The sequence below is a fragment of the Spea bombifrons genome, chromosome 8 (assembly GCF_027358695.1).
Source record: "Spea bombifrons isolate aSpeBom1 chromosome 8, aSpeBom1.2.pri, whole genome shotgun sequence".
Taxonomy (NCBI): domain Eukaryota; kingdom Metazoa; phylum Chordata; class Amphibia; order Anura; family Pelobatidae; genus Spea; species Spea bombifrons.
The window spans coordinates 7,428,016-7,444,043 of record NC_071094.1 but is presented as its reverse complement, the minus strand read 5'-3'; the positions used below and the strand labels follow the sequence as shown (position 1 = coordinate 7,444,043).

At 47.8% G+C, this 16,028-nt stretch overlaps 1 protein-coding gene across 1 annotated transcript; it reads left to right on the top strand.

Annotated features, from left to right (window-relative positions):
* The first annotated feature begins 2,603 nt into the window (after window positions 1–2,603).
* FAM120C (family with sequence similarity 120C) lies at window positions 2,604–14,903 on the top strand. Its single transcript, XM_053474244.1, has 16 exons — window positions 2,604–3,362; window positions 7,037–7,283; window positions 7,420–7,502; window positions 7,944–8,072; window positions 8,236–8,338; window positions 8,429–8,511; window positions 9,322–9,599; window positions 9,956–10,235; window positions 10,473–10,644; window positions 11,636–11,885; window positions 11,981–12,095; window positions 12,245–12,454; window positions 13,294–13,495; window positions 13,589–13,727; window positions 14,127–14,184; window positions 14,563–14,903. Exons 1-16 carry the CDS (start codon window positions 2,814–2,816, stop codon window positions 14,785–14,787), a joined length of 3,123 nt encoding a protein of 1,040 aa, XP_053330219.1. The 5' UTR covers window positions 2,604–2,813; the 3' UTR covers window positions 14,788–14,903.
* Window positions 14,904–16,028: the final 1,125 nt, after the last annotated feature.

Here is a 16,028-nt window from a genome sequence, read left to right as displayed (position 1 = left end):
TTGAACAGGATCACCCCGGGTAATGTTGCTGACCTTGATTTACCAGCTGATGTATTGGCTACAGATAAGTATGTATCCGCAGGTTCCAGTTACATCTGATGCCACGCTCTTGAGTCAGCTTCTGAATGTTCTTGTGCGATAGGGAGGACTGCATTGTACATTTTTTTGGATGGTGGAAACGCGGGAGATGACGTCTGGGGCTGTGACAAGGACAACATCGAGATAACGGAAGATAAGATATAGCCAAGCCTTGCCATCTCTGCATTTAATGTTAGAGGGAAAGTCCTTGGGGCAGTACTTGGCATGAAGTGAAGAGCCTGGAAGTAGTCCTGGACTGAACTAGTGACTGGGCTACAGGAGAAAGAGGTTTAACTCCCTATTATCTGAGAGAGTCGCTGGGGGACCCGGGGCGACCGGTGTTACTTGCAAAGTTCATTTTAGTCCTACAGCCGAGAGGCTGGAGCTCCCTGCATCTAATGGTTCCAAAATTACCTGGAAAGAAACATTTTCCTTTTATAAAGCAGGGAGAGTTGGTTTAGCAAAATGTTGCAGAAATATCCAAGTACATCCGAATACCCTACTCACTTTTTTAATTATTTTTATAAAGGGGCTCATCTACCGACTCAAACACCCTCGCCATTCAGCTCACTCAAACGTACATGTTTTACAACTTCTGTTTGCCCCCCGTATCAATAGTTGGCCAACTCTTGCTTGCTTTAGAGAATAAAACCCCAAAGCGTTCCATCCCATCAATCAACACCCCAGCGTGTTTTAGACATTAGACCAGCGGATCCCAGTTGTGGTCCTCAGGATAGGCACTGCCTCACAGATCGATCTGTGCTACATAAAGATCTTTCTCTCCACTTCTTGTTCTCTGGTAACCCCCTTGTCCAGGCTCTCCGCGGTGTTGTCCCCGTTTAGCAGTTCCGCGCACACCATCTTCCGGACTGGAGGAATGGTGGAGAGGCTGTCCCCGTGGAGAAGAAACTTTTTCTGCGGATCCGTCTGCATTACTCCGGCCTAGTGCGGTACTTCCACAAAAAGGGCGGAGCCTGTCCCCATTCCCTCCAATCGTGGGAGAGGGAGTGCTCCGAGGGCTGCGGAACTACTCCACCGGGCCTGGATAACATCGCGGAGACAATGGGTAAATCCCAACAAATTGCGTGGGAACCCAAAACAAAACGAAAATGTTCTCATAATCAGTTGGTCGATGTGCACAGGTCTACTGCATACAATTAACTCTTTGTGTTCTGCAGGGAGGTCTCTATACAGCAGCATACTTCTATACTACTGATTTCAACCACGATTAGGGCCATACATGGGAACATCCAGGCTCCAGAACCCTCCTTCTTCAAGGGGTGTGGCTTTGCGAGGGGTGTGGCTAGCCATATACATAGGCGGAGCTGCATGGGTATATGGGCAGAGCTTACCCCAAGCAACTTTGTATGGGGGTGTGGGAAGGGAACAGGGCAGGGAGTGGATGTGCCCAAATACCGCTCCTGCAACCTGGACCTTTATACCCGGAGTGCTCCCAGGTATGGTCAGAAGATCTGGTGGATATTTTCTCTTGTCTTTCCCCAAACCTCATGAAGCCTGCCTGAACCAAGCAACAACAATCAGTAACTGAGCATTAAGTGAGAGAGAACGTAACGGGGAGAAATAATCACGCACGTCGTGTGAAACACAAGTTTATTATTGATGGATTTATACTCGTAACACCTTTAGCCTGTAAACACTATTCCATTGGGTTTTAGAGTACGTCATTCTGAAATTGTGACAGATCCACTTTATTAGATAATAAAGTGTTCTCATCAGCCAAAGGCTACTGGGATTCTATAGTATAACCGCACCGCCCTTTATCCATTAACCAGACTAATGATTAGGAGCATTTAAAAGGCCTGTAGGCAAAGTCTGTGAATGCCAAGTTTGAATGAAATGTCTCCACCCCACCATTTTGTCCAAGATCTCAATCCCACAGCTTATTGTTTTATTCCGACAAGAAAGCAGTAACCCTCTTTTCTTTAACCTTCCAGAGAAGCCCGTCATGTGATCTGCAACCTGCCCCTGCCTTACTACCATTCACACTATTTTCAGCCCCAAACTTTAAGCTTTTCTTTCTGTTTTAAGTACAGTAACTGCGGTTCGGAATGGCTGAAAAGCGCAGCAGGTGCTTATGGGAAACGTAGTCTGAGGACCTCATCACACATCGTCTGTATCCCCCAAAAAGACTACATCTCCCGGCATGCTCCGATTTGATCGACTTCCTCAGGGATCCGACCTAGTTGAGTTATTACCCTTCTATCCCTCGGAGACAGCTCGTATCCCGATACGTAGTAATGGGTGCTCATGCAGCTTGACTGTATAACACAGCGTTGGCCATATACTGTCAGAAAGAGCGAAAATATACACTTAGTAGAAGACGAGGGCTGGATTCCTATAAGCCCCGGCTGAGGCTGTCGGGAATTGTAGTCCAATAGCTGCTATCCCTTTCCTCGGGACTGCTTCGCTGGTAAGGGAGACATGACTACATCCCCCAGATTGCATCGCGCGCCCTCATCCGCTGGGGGGAGACTGGGGCGTAGTAGTGCTAGATGCTGAAGAAGAAGGCGATTAAGATGGCGGCCGGTGCCGCGCAGGGGCTCTCTCCCCGCTGCCGACTCTAGGGAAGAGCTCGCCCAGCACACTCGCCCTCTTGAAGACGTGGATGCCCAGTTAGCCATTACAGCTTTTCCTGCCTTAGTTGCCCCACCCGCTTCACTACTCAGCCCGGGTCTACCTATTCCGGCCCTCGCTCCTCACAGCAGCCCAGTACAATGGGGGTGCAAGGTTTCCAGGAGTTCCTGGAGAAGCGCTGCCCCGGGGCCGTGGTGCCCGTCGACCTCTTGAAGTTGGCCAGGACAGTGGCCCGACAGCAGCACCGGGCAGGCCTGTCACCTGGGGGTTACCCTCCGGCTCCTCCACCGCCACCTCCTCCTCCACAACCACAGCACCCTTCGGCTGCTGGTCCCCCGCCCTGCCGGGTATTGGTGGACGCGGACTCGGCCCTGCAGCGGCTCTATGGGGGTTACCAGACGGACTGGGTGTGCGGCGGCCAGTGGAATGCCATGCTGGGCTACCTAGCGGCGCTGTCTCAGGCCTGCCTCTACCAGGGGGGGCTGGAGTTGGTGGCCATGTTCAACGGGACTCTGGCCAAGGAGAGGCTTCCCGAGTGGGCCCGGCGGGCTCAGGGCGAGAGGCAGACGGCTCAACTCATTGTCAGCCACGTCGGGAACAAGGGCACCCCGCCCCCCCGGGCCTGGTTCCTGCCTCCGGCCTGCCTGGCGCACTGCATTCGCTTGGCAATGATCCGGTTCCGTGTGAAGGTAACCAGGATTCTGAAATGTGGCCCCACTATCGCACCCTTAGCCGTGACGGCTATCTCTCCCTGCCGAGGGGGCAGCGCCGTCACCTGTCATTATATATATACGGGGGTTGGGGGGGTTAGTCTGATCCCATTTGGAGTCCTGCCACACCCCCTTTTTATGGCACATGTTTGCCCCCCCCCCGTATGTTCTGACAGCTTGTGATGACCCCATGCAGGGCAGTCCCTGGGGGCCAAAGCGGGCCATCTTTGCAGTCTAGAATCCCTTCTAGTCCTTTTATTCTAGGCAGTGGAGTCAGGATAGAGAAAGCCTTTCTTTGTGATGAAGCCCCAGGCTGGGAAAAGGCCAATCCCTTGAGTATAATTCCTAGAAGTCTTAAAGAAAGGGCCCATGACCATTCTTCTATATTATATATATATATATAATGTCTTATAGTCTTAAAGCTGAAGGAGGAGAACAATGGAGCGTGGGTAGTGTATACGCTGAATATATATATATCCCTATAATAATTTATTGGGTGAAACGGGGTGACTGGTTATTGACTGTGTGGTAATTACCGCTAATCTCCATCTCTCCTTCATGGAGCTGCATCCTATCCCGGGGCAATAATGATTGACGGCGTTAATTCAAACAGGTTATGCATGGAACCTAAACCGCCAGCATCATTCTCCATTACTAAGGTTTTTTTTTTGGCTTGACATGCATCCGTTGCCGTAGCAACAGCATTCTACATGTGATACCGCATGCTTAGGCAGTAGCGTAGCTTAATGCCGCCTCTGATCCGTGCGTAGTGATGTCGGAGCTTATAGAAGTATTTATGGTTTCTTTGGCAGAGGAATACTTGCGGCATTGTTGCCCGGCAACCATATGGCTACTAATTATACACAGAATAATTCTGATTCTAGGTTCCTAGACAGTCAGATCCAGCCTCCTTTCCTCGCTTTTTTCGTCCGCCCCGGTTAGGATCAATAATAATAAAACAATGAGCGCGTTCTTTGGAGGTATCGATGTGTCTTAAGTGCTTGCGCTTGGATAATCTGTCCAGATGACGTGCGGGGGGAACCATTTTTATATTGGTTTGGCTGAGCGGGGTCCCGTAGTATCAGGATCTTATTATTTTAGGAGAATTAAACAGACTCGGTCGAATTCCGCTAGATTTTAGCTACCGGTACAAAGCGAGCCTACATTGTGCGGCACGGATCAAAAATAATCCAGCGGCACGTATTACAAACCGGTCCGAATTCTAGCGCTCTAATTGGGTTTGTGCAAAGTAGGCTTAAGGACTTGGGCTCGATAGATGACTGTATTCTTGGGCCTTGATGTCTATCGGTTATTAATGCTTCTCGCTTGTCCTGAGGTTGCTTCTCGGTTTGATTTTGAAGCTGCCGTCACCCGCAAAGGTCACTGAGTCCTAATAGGAACCAGGATCATGAAGCTGGGCCGCAAAGTAGTTGTTTACTTTAGAATAAGTATTGAAGTTGAATAAACATAAGCAATAATATAAATAAAAGGAACCCAGAGGTATGATGTGGCTTTTCCGCTATTAAATGGATTAAATCGAAGCCCGTTAGGTTAACATGGAAGCCGCGTAGGAGTAATGGTGGGTTCCTAGCTCCGAGGAGGAGAACCTCGCGTAAAGCTCGAGTCGTTGGTAACGGGGCGATAATCTAGAGGATAATTCTATCTCTTCTCTTCTGCATTCATTAAAATATTTTCACAAGGTATGAGCTTCCTTTTTTTTCTGTCTTCCAAACTACTTCATAAGCCTGTTCTGACTTCTTCTCGGGTTCTTTTGGTTCCTTATACACGTTCGTTATCCAGAGAAGCCAAGTTTATCACCACCGCGCTGATTAGCTGCAGCGCTCGGGCATTGCGTTGGCGTCAATCATATAATTATTATAATAAGTAAGGGATCCTAGAGGAAAACTATTCCTTATACAATTTTCCTAGAATACAAAAGCCTACAGATCCTATTCCAGAACGTTAAGCGCACCATGGACTGGTTCCTCTGTATGCGGGATGTTTCCAGAAATCAGTTGTTTGCGTATTTTGATGGTATTGGGTTTTTTAGTAGCGGTGCAGAGATCCCGTACTCTCGCGTGCGTTATCGTAATTACATTTATTTCAGAGGAAGCTTTTACCGAGTACAGCTATAATAAGGAACGTGAAGGAGAAGATCGAGGCTTATATCGGGTCAACACAGAAAAACACAAGCTTTCCGGACCTCGGGGGTTCTCTGGATGGAATCGCCTTCAGCTTTTCTCTTCTGATCTCTGAAAAGATATCCGAGGTCCCAAAAGCTTGCGTGACTTTACATCTTTTTCTGCGTTGGTCCAATAAAAGTTATCTACTTTGTCGAGAGACACAAAATGCTGATCTTTTATTACGGGATGGGTGAAAGCCAGATCCACGATGAACAGATGCCCGTAAACTGAACCGGCCCATTGCTGCGGCCCTTTTGTTTCGCACCAAGGGCCAATCACACGCTTGAAATCTTAAGTGTATTTTATTCAATATATTGCAAAATGAGCCATTTGGCCATCTTGGAAACTAGAGCTACCAAGTAGTTTCAGAAAGAAAACATTACATACCCTGGGGGGGGGTGGATTTCCAGTTGGAGATCCATTGGTAACTATGGATACCCTGAAAACATTAATTGTTGAAAGATTTTTGCGGCACTTGTCTTTCCGCGATGTTCAGCGCCTTGCTTTGGAATGGCTCGGTATAAATGTAGCCCTGTATGTGCTGTCGGAGATCTGAGGTCTACGGTCCGCTTTAGGCTGCGTGAATTACAGACTTGGTGACCGTCTCCGGCCCCCGGTTGCGGAGAGGGCATCCTTGGGCAAGCAGATTATGTTCTTGCAGAAAGTAATCTGGGACGGTCGCCCAGCTGTAGGATGACGCCCCATATCTTGGGTTGCTGCTCAATAAGAGGGAAACTAAAGTTTAGTTGGTAGCAGACTTCCCCACGGATGGCCTTGAGATGTTTATTCATTTATTTACTACAGTCCATAGCTACATTAATATATAGGGGATCCCTCTAAAATGCACAGGCGTATCTATAGGTCCGTACGGGTGACAGTCCTCTTTGCCGATTAATCCTCCTGCGCCGTTAATCCACTTGTGAAGAGATTCTCGAGTACGTTCTTCCTGATTACCTTCTGTTTCGCGTTGAGAAACTTCTGGGCCCCAAAGAATATCTGAAATGATCGGAAAGCACATGTGTCCGTCATGCCACCGGTAGCGGCACTTCTACTCATGGAAGGTATCATGAGTTTTATTCTTCGGGGAAGGGGTTTCTGGGGATTATGACGAGGAGCCCCGCTGAGGAGGTCACGGTTAAGCTCTTGTGGCTTTTGAAACCGCTCACTTTCCGCTCGTGTGATTTGGGTTTTCTCATTCAGTGATCGCACATGCAAATTATTTGGTCTGATTGTGAGCTTCGCCAACAAACTGTGTTGACCATGTAGTTTTATTATGTGTTCCCAGTCGGCATTGAAGCGCTAGGTGTCTGAGGAGCGTCCCAACTTTTGGCTATACCTGAATCTTGAGTATTGTGTAGCGAGCCACATCTGGCTCTCTGACCATGGGATTTATGCAAAAATAGCGGCTAATACATTGTAACGCTCGCCACCCTACATCAATAAACGAGTACAAAACCTGCTGCGTTTCAGGTGTTCCAGAGTCTGGAGGATCATCACCTGGAGGTGGTTTCCTTCTTCCGGGAGAGCGGCTTCCACGGTCTCATCGCCCACGACTCGGAGTATGCGCTCTGCAACATTCCTTCTTACTACAGCTCGCACGCGCTCAAACTCAGCTGGAACGGGAAGAACCTCACCACCAACCAGTTCCTCATGCAGGAGGTGGCCAAGCAGCTGGGTCTCAAGATGAGCAACTTTCCCATCTTTGCTGCCCTGTTGGGTAAGGAGATCGAAAGAACGCTTTCATTTTCTCTGTAGACCTGATTCAAAGCTATATATAACATTTGTATTTCTTTAAACTGCAAGATGTCACATAATTAACTGTAAAATAATCAAATACCTCCTATTCCTTTTAGGCAATCACATCCTTCCCGACGAGGACCTTGCAGCGTTTCACTGGAGCTTGCTGGGACCAGATCATCCACTGGCGTCTTTAAAGGTTAGAATGGAAAAGCCCTCTGTACACACGAGTACGTTTAAGATACATTATTAAAAATAAACCTGATTTATATATGGGTGTATATATATACACGGATGATATATGGGTATATATACACGGATGATGATATATGGGTATATATACACGGAGGATTGTTGGTGGCTATTATGGCTACTGGAATTAAGTATACAAGTACCATAAGGCTAGAAGACTCCTGATGTATCTGTTATGTGCGTGAAATGCCCCGTTTAAATTGTACAGCGCTACATAATTTGTTGGCGGATATCGGTGCAATTTCTTTTTCTGTAAATGGATTTCTGGATGTTTGTACCTTGACCGCAGAGCGTGGACCGTGGTTTTTTGATACTGTGTTTTGGATACTGTGTGGGTTAATGGTTAACGTGCCCTGGATCCCAATTCTCACCAACCGTCCTGTCTCAGGTTCGCGCTCACCAGCTTGTCCTGCCGCCTTGCGACGTGGTGATTAAAGCCGTCTCGGAGTACGTGGGATCCATCAAAGATGCATCAAATCTGGACGCGGTGGGAAAAGAAATCTTCAGACACTCGCAGGTATGTTGTTGGGGTTGTGGGATTGCCGCTAAGAATGTAATAACTTCTTGCAAACCACACGGCTTGTGTGGAGTAGATGATCCCGTTTATTAAATGTGTAGTGTTGGGGCAGACGCATTTTATCGTGATGTCATCGTTCTGAAGGCGCTTGTTTGCTCTCCAGTCCAGGACAGAAGATAAGATAGAGCGTTTCAAGAAAGCCGTGGAATATTATTCAGTAGCAACCAAGCAGCGTCCGCCGCAGCTCAACGCGTCCCCTTTTGTTGGTGAGTGTCTCATAATGCGCCGATACAGACATTAAGCAGTTTCTTTGAACCGTATCGGTTTTCTGTGCTCATCCGGGGCTTCGCTTTCAGTTGCAGGGTACGGACCCAGTCAGTTCGGAGTACCGCCGCTACATCATGGCCAGATGGGAGGCATGCCGCTCGCTAAACCCGTGGTGAGTCTCTTCGCCTTGCGGATTTACTCCGTAGCTGAAATTTAGCTGACCTTAGTACATACAGGGTAAGCGGGGGTAGATCATTGATTGAACAAAATAATAACTTTCGTCTCTCCTGTTGACAAAACAGTCCTGATTTTGTGTTTCCAGCTTGTTTCCTGCAGTACGGCTAGAGATTGAAAAATACCCAAAACATCACTGATTATTATAAACACGACTTTGCTTCTTATCAAGTATTGAAGTCCCTGTACTTTGTGTGAAACGCTATAAAGAGCCACTTCCCCTTTTCAGTTTATGGCTTAATTTCTTATTCGGCGGGTTAGTGTTTCCCCCCGCATGGTCTGGTCAATCGTGAACCCTGTCTATGGAAGAATGCAGATCCCAAATACTCTGAAAGTACATGCAGCAGATCTGGGTTGAGGTTATTTGAGCAGCATTTGTAGAAATAGTCATCAGTGAAGCAGACACTGCCTGCTTCACTGCCTGCTTCACTGCCTGCTTCACTGCTGCCTCAGAAAAGAAAAGAAAAAAAGATCCCAAACAGGCCTAAAATGTATTACCTGCTGCGGGTAAAGACAGTGAGAGGGGCCGTCTATAGCGGTAAAACTTTGCCTTTATTTCTAATTCCGGGGGGGGGATTCCTCTGACACAGGCTGAAAATTCCTCGATAGAGTGGTGGTCAGTGAAATCGGCAATAAACAAACCCTGAAGGACTGTAACTGTTGCACCATGCGTGTCAGTCCTTTTTTATTGTATGAAGGTGGGATGACTTTGGTTGGATACACGTGTTTGTATGTTTTTGTTTTTTAGTTCGGACACCACATGCAAGCCAAGATGCAGTATCCGCACCCCTTTCCTCCAGGGCCCAACTCTGGCTTCTTGTTTTCTCCCCACCCCTTGGGCGACTTGCCCCACTTCCACGATGAAAGCATGTTAAAGGGTGGGCCGTTCTCAGGGTGGTCTCTTCCCTATGATTCTTCTGCTTCCAAGTTCCCCAATCATCTGACTATAAAGCCCTCTCCATCATCCGGCCAGGAATCTTCACCATCTTCTTCATCTGATGAAGATCAGGATGGGGCTACTGCCAAGTAAGAATGTGGATACACGTGTGCCCTTAACGTGTTCCTAAATATTATTTGCTATCTTTTAACCACGTGCTTTTCAGAATGGATGAGTAATTTGTTTTTAAGGAAGAATACATATGGCACAATCAAGCTTTATAAATGTGCCCTGATTGCTCATCCAAGATTAGATTTTTCCGATAAAAGCTTAGCGTTGGGAGAATAAGTTAAAGCCTTTACTTTTATAGCAATATATTTTGGAATAATCAAGAGACATCAGAAGCCTTTTTTAAAGTCTTAACTCCATCCTGATCAGAAAACGTAATGTTGCGTTGCGTGTCCAAAAGCGGCAGCCTAGTAATGCTATTTTTCGACCCCCCCAGCCACGTCACCGAAACCCGTCAACACAAGTCTAGCTGGGAGGAATCGTCTGGGGAGAAACACTCCCAATCCTGGAACCAGCAAGCAGGACCCGGCGAGCCGAACCCCACCATGGGGAACACAGAATCGCAGATTCCATCCTTACTGTCCATGGCAACTCGCAATCACATGGATATCACAACGCCACCTTTGCCTCCGGTGGCTCCTGAGGTCCTGCGAGTGGCCGAGCACAGACATCGTCGTGGTCTTATGTACCCGTATATCTATCATGTCCTCACCAAGGTGTGTACTGCACTTGGCTGTATGGCTACAGAACAAACGGGACTAAACTTGAAACAGCTTTCCAAACTGGTAGTTAAAATATGCAGCTGCTAAAACGCCCTTTTTATTTAATATAATATAGTTCTCTGCTGTGATATAAATAAAAGCAGAAGGGCTTTACCTTAAAACAGAACAGTAGATGAATCCCAAACATGCCTGCCCACTTTACCGGTTTTGGATGTTTTCGTGTCTTTTCAGGGTGAAATCAAACTTCCTGTCTGCATCGAGGACGAGTGCAACACGGACCTCCCCCCGGCGGTGATCCTTTTCCGACCGGCCCGCCAGTACGTCTACGGAGTTCTCTTCAGTCTGGCCGAGACGCAGAGGAGGCTGGAAAGGCTGGCCATGCGCAGGCGCCTCCCTGTGGATGGTAAGGCTACCGTTTTGTGTCATTGTGCTGTAAATGTGACATAAGAGGATAAAATAAGATAAACGATGATCCGGCCGTATGATGCCAGATGCGTGTATATTGGGTATTTAAAATTATTATGCGAAAATACAACAGGTTTGTGAATGGTTTTGATCCAGCGATAATGTACGGGCGTTCTAGGGTGTTTATGGGTAGGTTGTGTGGTCACAACGGGTGTTTTTATATCCCCAATATCCCCAGTTTTTGTGAATAGTTAAGGTGAGCCAGGATTGCTTGACCTGTTCTGTGTCGAGGTGTTTCTATAAACCAGGCATACATAGCATCGTTCCCATAAGATCATTTTAGGTATTTAGTCAATGAAATCTCCATCCTGTTATGGGGATGATAACCTTTTCTGCTTCCCAACAAATCCTTTGTTGTGTTAAGCTGCCTTGTCTGAAACCTAATCTTCCTAAGGATACTTTTATCCGTCACGCAGCCAGCTCTTGGTTCCCGTACGCGTTTTATTAGGTGGATTGTAGCAGCCGGTATTCCGGGTATATGGTGAACAGAATGACTCATGGGATTCGGCGAAACGCGTATAACCTGCCTGTAGTCATAGAAAGTAGTAGTCAGGGGCGAGTGCGGTGGGAAGGTGGTAGGTCTTCATAGAAATTAAACATTGGTCCTACAATCGCCTTATATACATAATATATATTATATATATTGCAGCAAAACCACAGGCCAGAAATTGACGTATCTATATGTAACAGATGAAATGATCTTATTTATATAGAGCTCTTCTTACAGTTCATTCATTCTATGGCATCATCGACAAACCGATACATTCTCACAATGTAGAGTCGAGTAGGTGACCTAACAGTTGGAGGAGACAAGTAACTCTCCTAATTCTCGTGTGTGCCTATCTTTTAAGCAAACCCGAGGCATATACACCTGTTTCTTATAACAAGGATTTTGTAACGTCTGGCTCTTCTCGATTTCCACCTGCCAGTGCCCCCAGTGATTATAAAGGAATGGTCGGCCTACAAGGGGAAGTCTCCACAGACTCCGGAGCTGGTGTCCGCCTTGACCTTCAGAGAGTGGACCTGTCCTAACTTGAAGAAGCTATGGCTCGGCAAAGCTGTGGAGGACAAGAACCGCCGGATGAGAGCTTTCCTGGCCTGCATGAAGTCCGATACTCCCAGCATGCTGAACCCGGCCAACGTACCCACGCATCTCCTCCTGATGTGCTGCGTGCTGAGGTGAGGAGCACCGTGCCGCCACCTTCTCGGTGAGCAAGAACAGGCTTTTTGAGTTTTCAGAATGGTTGAGCTTCACAGTCTTACCTGATTTTTAGGTATATGATGCAGTGGCCCGGAGGACGGATATTACTCAGGCACGAGCTGGACGCGTTCTTGGCGCAAGCCGTCTCCGCGCAGCTCTACGAACCAGATCAGCTACAGGAACTCAAGGTGAGAAGCACATCGTCAATCGTGGGGTAACAGATGACAGGAACAAAAATAAGGAAGTCTTTTGTTGGAGTAATCTAAACAGAATATATAAGGGGCATCAAGGGTATAACGTGTTCTGAGGACAGCTTGGCTTTGTTGTTGATGCGCAGATTGAGAAGCTGGACGCCCGGGGAGTGCAGCTCGCGGCCCTGTTCATGAGCGGGGTGGACACTGCGCTTTTCGCCAACGATGCCTGCGGCCAGCCGGTCCCCTGGGAGCACTGCTGCCCCTGGATCTACTTCGACGGAAAGCTATTCCAGAGCAAGCTGATCAAAGCGGGACGGGAGAAGGTTCCTTTAATTGAGCTGTGTGATGGGCAGGTAAGAACCAAGGGCGCTTGTCTTGGCCGTGTGTGTTTCCGAGTGTTACTTTGTAGTCATTGTGTAGTCTTGTGTCGAGTGATGGGGCACAATCAGGATTACTGGTGAGTTCTCACGCTCTCTAATCATCCGTATCTCTCTCCTCTCTCACCGCGTCAGAGGGTGGTAAATGCAGCAGTTCCAGCAATGGCATACAAGTATAAAACTTCAAAGCTTTAGGGATTTCTTATTTAGTCCTTTAGGCCGCACACTGACTTTGTCTTAATCATTCATGCTTTCAAAGCAACATAAAACGGTTCCGCGGAAACAAGAAAATGTACGTTCGTGGCGTTGTTGTGACCTGTCTTATCTGAAACCTGCAGTTAAACTGGTAGCTCTGACAACGATTATATGAAGGAGAACACCGAGAAGCTCCAAAAATACATTAATACTTTGTCTATTATTAGACCCAAGAGGTTTATGAGAGGCGGCTGATGGGAGCTGCAGAGAACGCGCAGAATACTGATAACGCACCTATTCCCCTAAACGTATCGGAGAAATAACGGAAAACAATTGGCGAGTCCAAAACACACATTACACGGACCTCAATCAGCGGCTTATGTTTAGGGAGGGCTTCCCCTCTAACTGCACCGTATGTTCTTCGCTTACAGTTTGGATTCCCTTTTAGGGTAGTAGACTATCCTACTCCTCGGCCCTTGTCAGAGTGGGCCGGTATTGGATGGGACACTTGAGTTTTCTTTACTTTTATCCCATTCTTAATAGTTTATCGAGAAGTAATGATTAAATATGTTGAGTGCACTGTAGTGTGTGATGTGGTCTCTCCCCGATCTGTTACGCAGGCAGAGCAGGCTGCCAAGGTGGAGAAGATGAGGCAGAGTATCCTGGAAGGAATCAATCTGAATCGCCAGCCACCTCCCCCTCTCCTGCCTCCACCACCTTTCATGCCCCCCATGATGCCACCGTTTTACCCCGTCTCCCTGTATCCAAGAGCCATGGGCTCCATGCCCCCTCCACCACCTGGAAGGAACCGAGGCTTTTCAGGTGTGTCTATATAAATACGTATATAATGTACGACTTAGCGTTACATCATTCACCGCCTTTAACACCTCTTTTTGTTTTAATTGGCCGTTTTAGGCGTTCATCCCATTCCTCCACAAGGGGGAAAACTAGAAATCGCCGGGATGGTGGTAGGCCAGTGGGCCGGCAGTAAACCCTCCCGTGGCCGAGGAGCATTTGGCATGCAGGTGGTGTCTGTTGGTGGCCCAGGAAAAGGGTAAGCTTTGCTATTCGAAAGGACTACAAGAGGTCATGGTCTAAAACTAGGGGGGCAGACACCCCGGTGTAATGTAGGATCACTTGAATCACTTATCTCGGATGGTGGCGGGTAACGGCCATGTAGATGTAGAGGTTACGAAAGCGAGGGAATTACAGATAAGACAAGGTCAAGGAAGTAAGGTTTGTGGGTTGTACTGTCGTTAATGCATAGATCGGCCCAATATAATTACCCGCTGTTACGTTCTGTTTAGAACACCCGGGCAGTTATAGTTTGACTATAAGGGGGTGACTGACCGGTCGCTCCGCGTTGCTGCCGGTGGACTGGACTTGATGGGTAAATGACCAGCAGCCGACAACGATACGCAGATCTGATTCTTGTTTTTGTTCTCTGTCTTAGTCGTGGAAGAGAAGCTCCTAACAAAGTAACTAAAACCAACAAAAAGGTGAACAAGCAGGTGAGTGTCGCACCGCCCTTCAGTTTGGATACTGTGCGAGTCTTAACGTTTTTTCCCCCAAACCTGTCCCACTTATACTCGTTCTTCATAAGTATCCCTATTAGCCACTTAAAATAAAGACACAACGCAAGGTGTACCAAAGTACCCTCCAGACATAATAGAGTTTTATAGACCTTAAACATAAGCATATACAGGTTTATTGTAGAAATAATAGTTTTTTTTTTTGCCGCTGTCCCTTTTATGATCCAAAGGGGGCTTGAGAGAGAAGCTGACTGCTCAGATTCTACGTAACCTTCCTGGTTTAGTTTGAAGAAGAAACGATCGCAAACACCTTTTCCCTTGTAGGTAACGGATTTATTTTTTAACTATCGCTTTCAGGGTTCGACAGACAGTCGCAGCACCTCCCAGGTGAACGGGACCAGCGGCAGCACCGCGCCGGAGGAAGAATCCAGCCCTCAAGCCCTCGCATGTGCCTTATCCAGAGAGTGCAGCGACCCCTGCAGCAACGGCAGCCCCCCGCACTTCACCGGTATAACCAGCGAGGGCAGCGACGTTTGCCAGGACGACAAACTGGGGCCCACGGCCCTTCAGAAAGAGGAGTGAGCAGCGCAGGGGCATGCAGGGCCAGCGTTTGCCGAGGAAGAGGAGTGTGATGGAGCGGAGCGCTGGAAAGGGAACAGGCAACCCCAGGACTTCTTAGGTAGGCAGCACCCCCCACCGCCACCACCCGCCATGTAAACCTTTCCAGCACCAGATTTCTGCAGTGCCTTGCAGAGCCATGTGGAAACGGACGGGTTAATTTAGGACCATCCAATATCTGACACAAGCTGCTGTTTTTCTGTGTCCAGAGCGAAAAGGTTTTGCTTTTAACAGCTGCTAACGTCCCATTTGTTAGGAAAACGTAGGCCACGGTCTTAATGGCCATGATGGGACCACATACGCCATAGACGGGGTTCTGGCCTGGATACGTTTGGGCATCTCGCCTTCACCGGGGACACGTTGCGGAGCAATGACGGGGCTGCGATTGTTCTCCGCGGAAGGGAGGAAACACAACTGCTTTCAGTATTAACCGTCCAGGCATTTTGTCCCCCAAATTCCAGGCGGGATATGTCCGCTGTAACTAAAAAGTCCTAAGAACAGAGAGGGTCTCTCCCTTACACTCCTCCTCCTCCTCTATCCTCCGACGCGAGGGCAGAAACGCTCCGACCTGCTACCCCGATTCTGTAGATAACGTGGAACTTTTTTCTGAATTTTATTAATATTATTTTTATATGTATATAGATATATATATAAATATATAAATATGGCCTTTGTACAAAGGGGATTTTCAGGAAAGAGACTGTCGCGGGCAGATTTTTCCTGCCTTCGGATGAGGCCGAGCTTTGTGTTGAGTCGTTTCATCGATGATGCAGGTCAGGGATGAAGGCGAAAGGATGTTTCACTAAAGAAGCGACCTCCACCTCCTTTACAAAAAGAAAAGAGAAACGAAAGGCATGTATTTGCCACGATGGGGCGGCATCGCTGAACATCTGCACAGCCTCGACCTCGTGCACCCGGTGATTGCCCCCCTTCGTGGCAGGCTTCAGCACTCAACCCAACCAGGCTCCATCTATGCCATTGGCACGGGGGCCGGTCAAACGGGCCGTGACATCAGGACCCGCCAGATCGGTTTATACCCGTTTCGTGGTGTTTCTCAATGAAACGCTGTGCTTTTTTATATATGGAAAGTTGGGGGCGTAAGAAGTAGGATAAATACGGTGCTAACTGTATATAAAATAGACATGCGTTCCTTGAGAGCGCCCGTTAAGCCCTTATTTACTATGCAGGGAAATCGTTCCGGTATC

Bases quoted from the DNA above. Each gene is read 5' to 3' on its own strand.
- FAM120C (XM_053474244.1), top strand. From the start codon at position 2,814: ATGGGGGTGCAAGGTTTCCAGGAGTTCCTGGAGAAGCGCTGCCCCGGG. The intron at 12,455-13,293 runs GTAAGAACCAAG...TCTGTTACGCAG, and splicing joins TTGAGCTGTGTGATGGGCAG to GCAGAGCAGGCTGCCAAGGT. The intron at 13,728-14,126 runs GTAAGCTTTGCT...TCTCTGTCTTAG, and splicing joins GTTGGTGGCCCAGGAAAAGG to TCGTGGAAGAGAAGCTCCTA.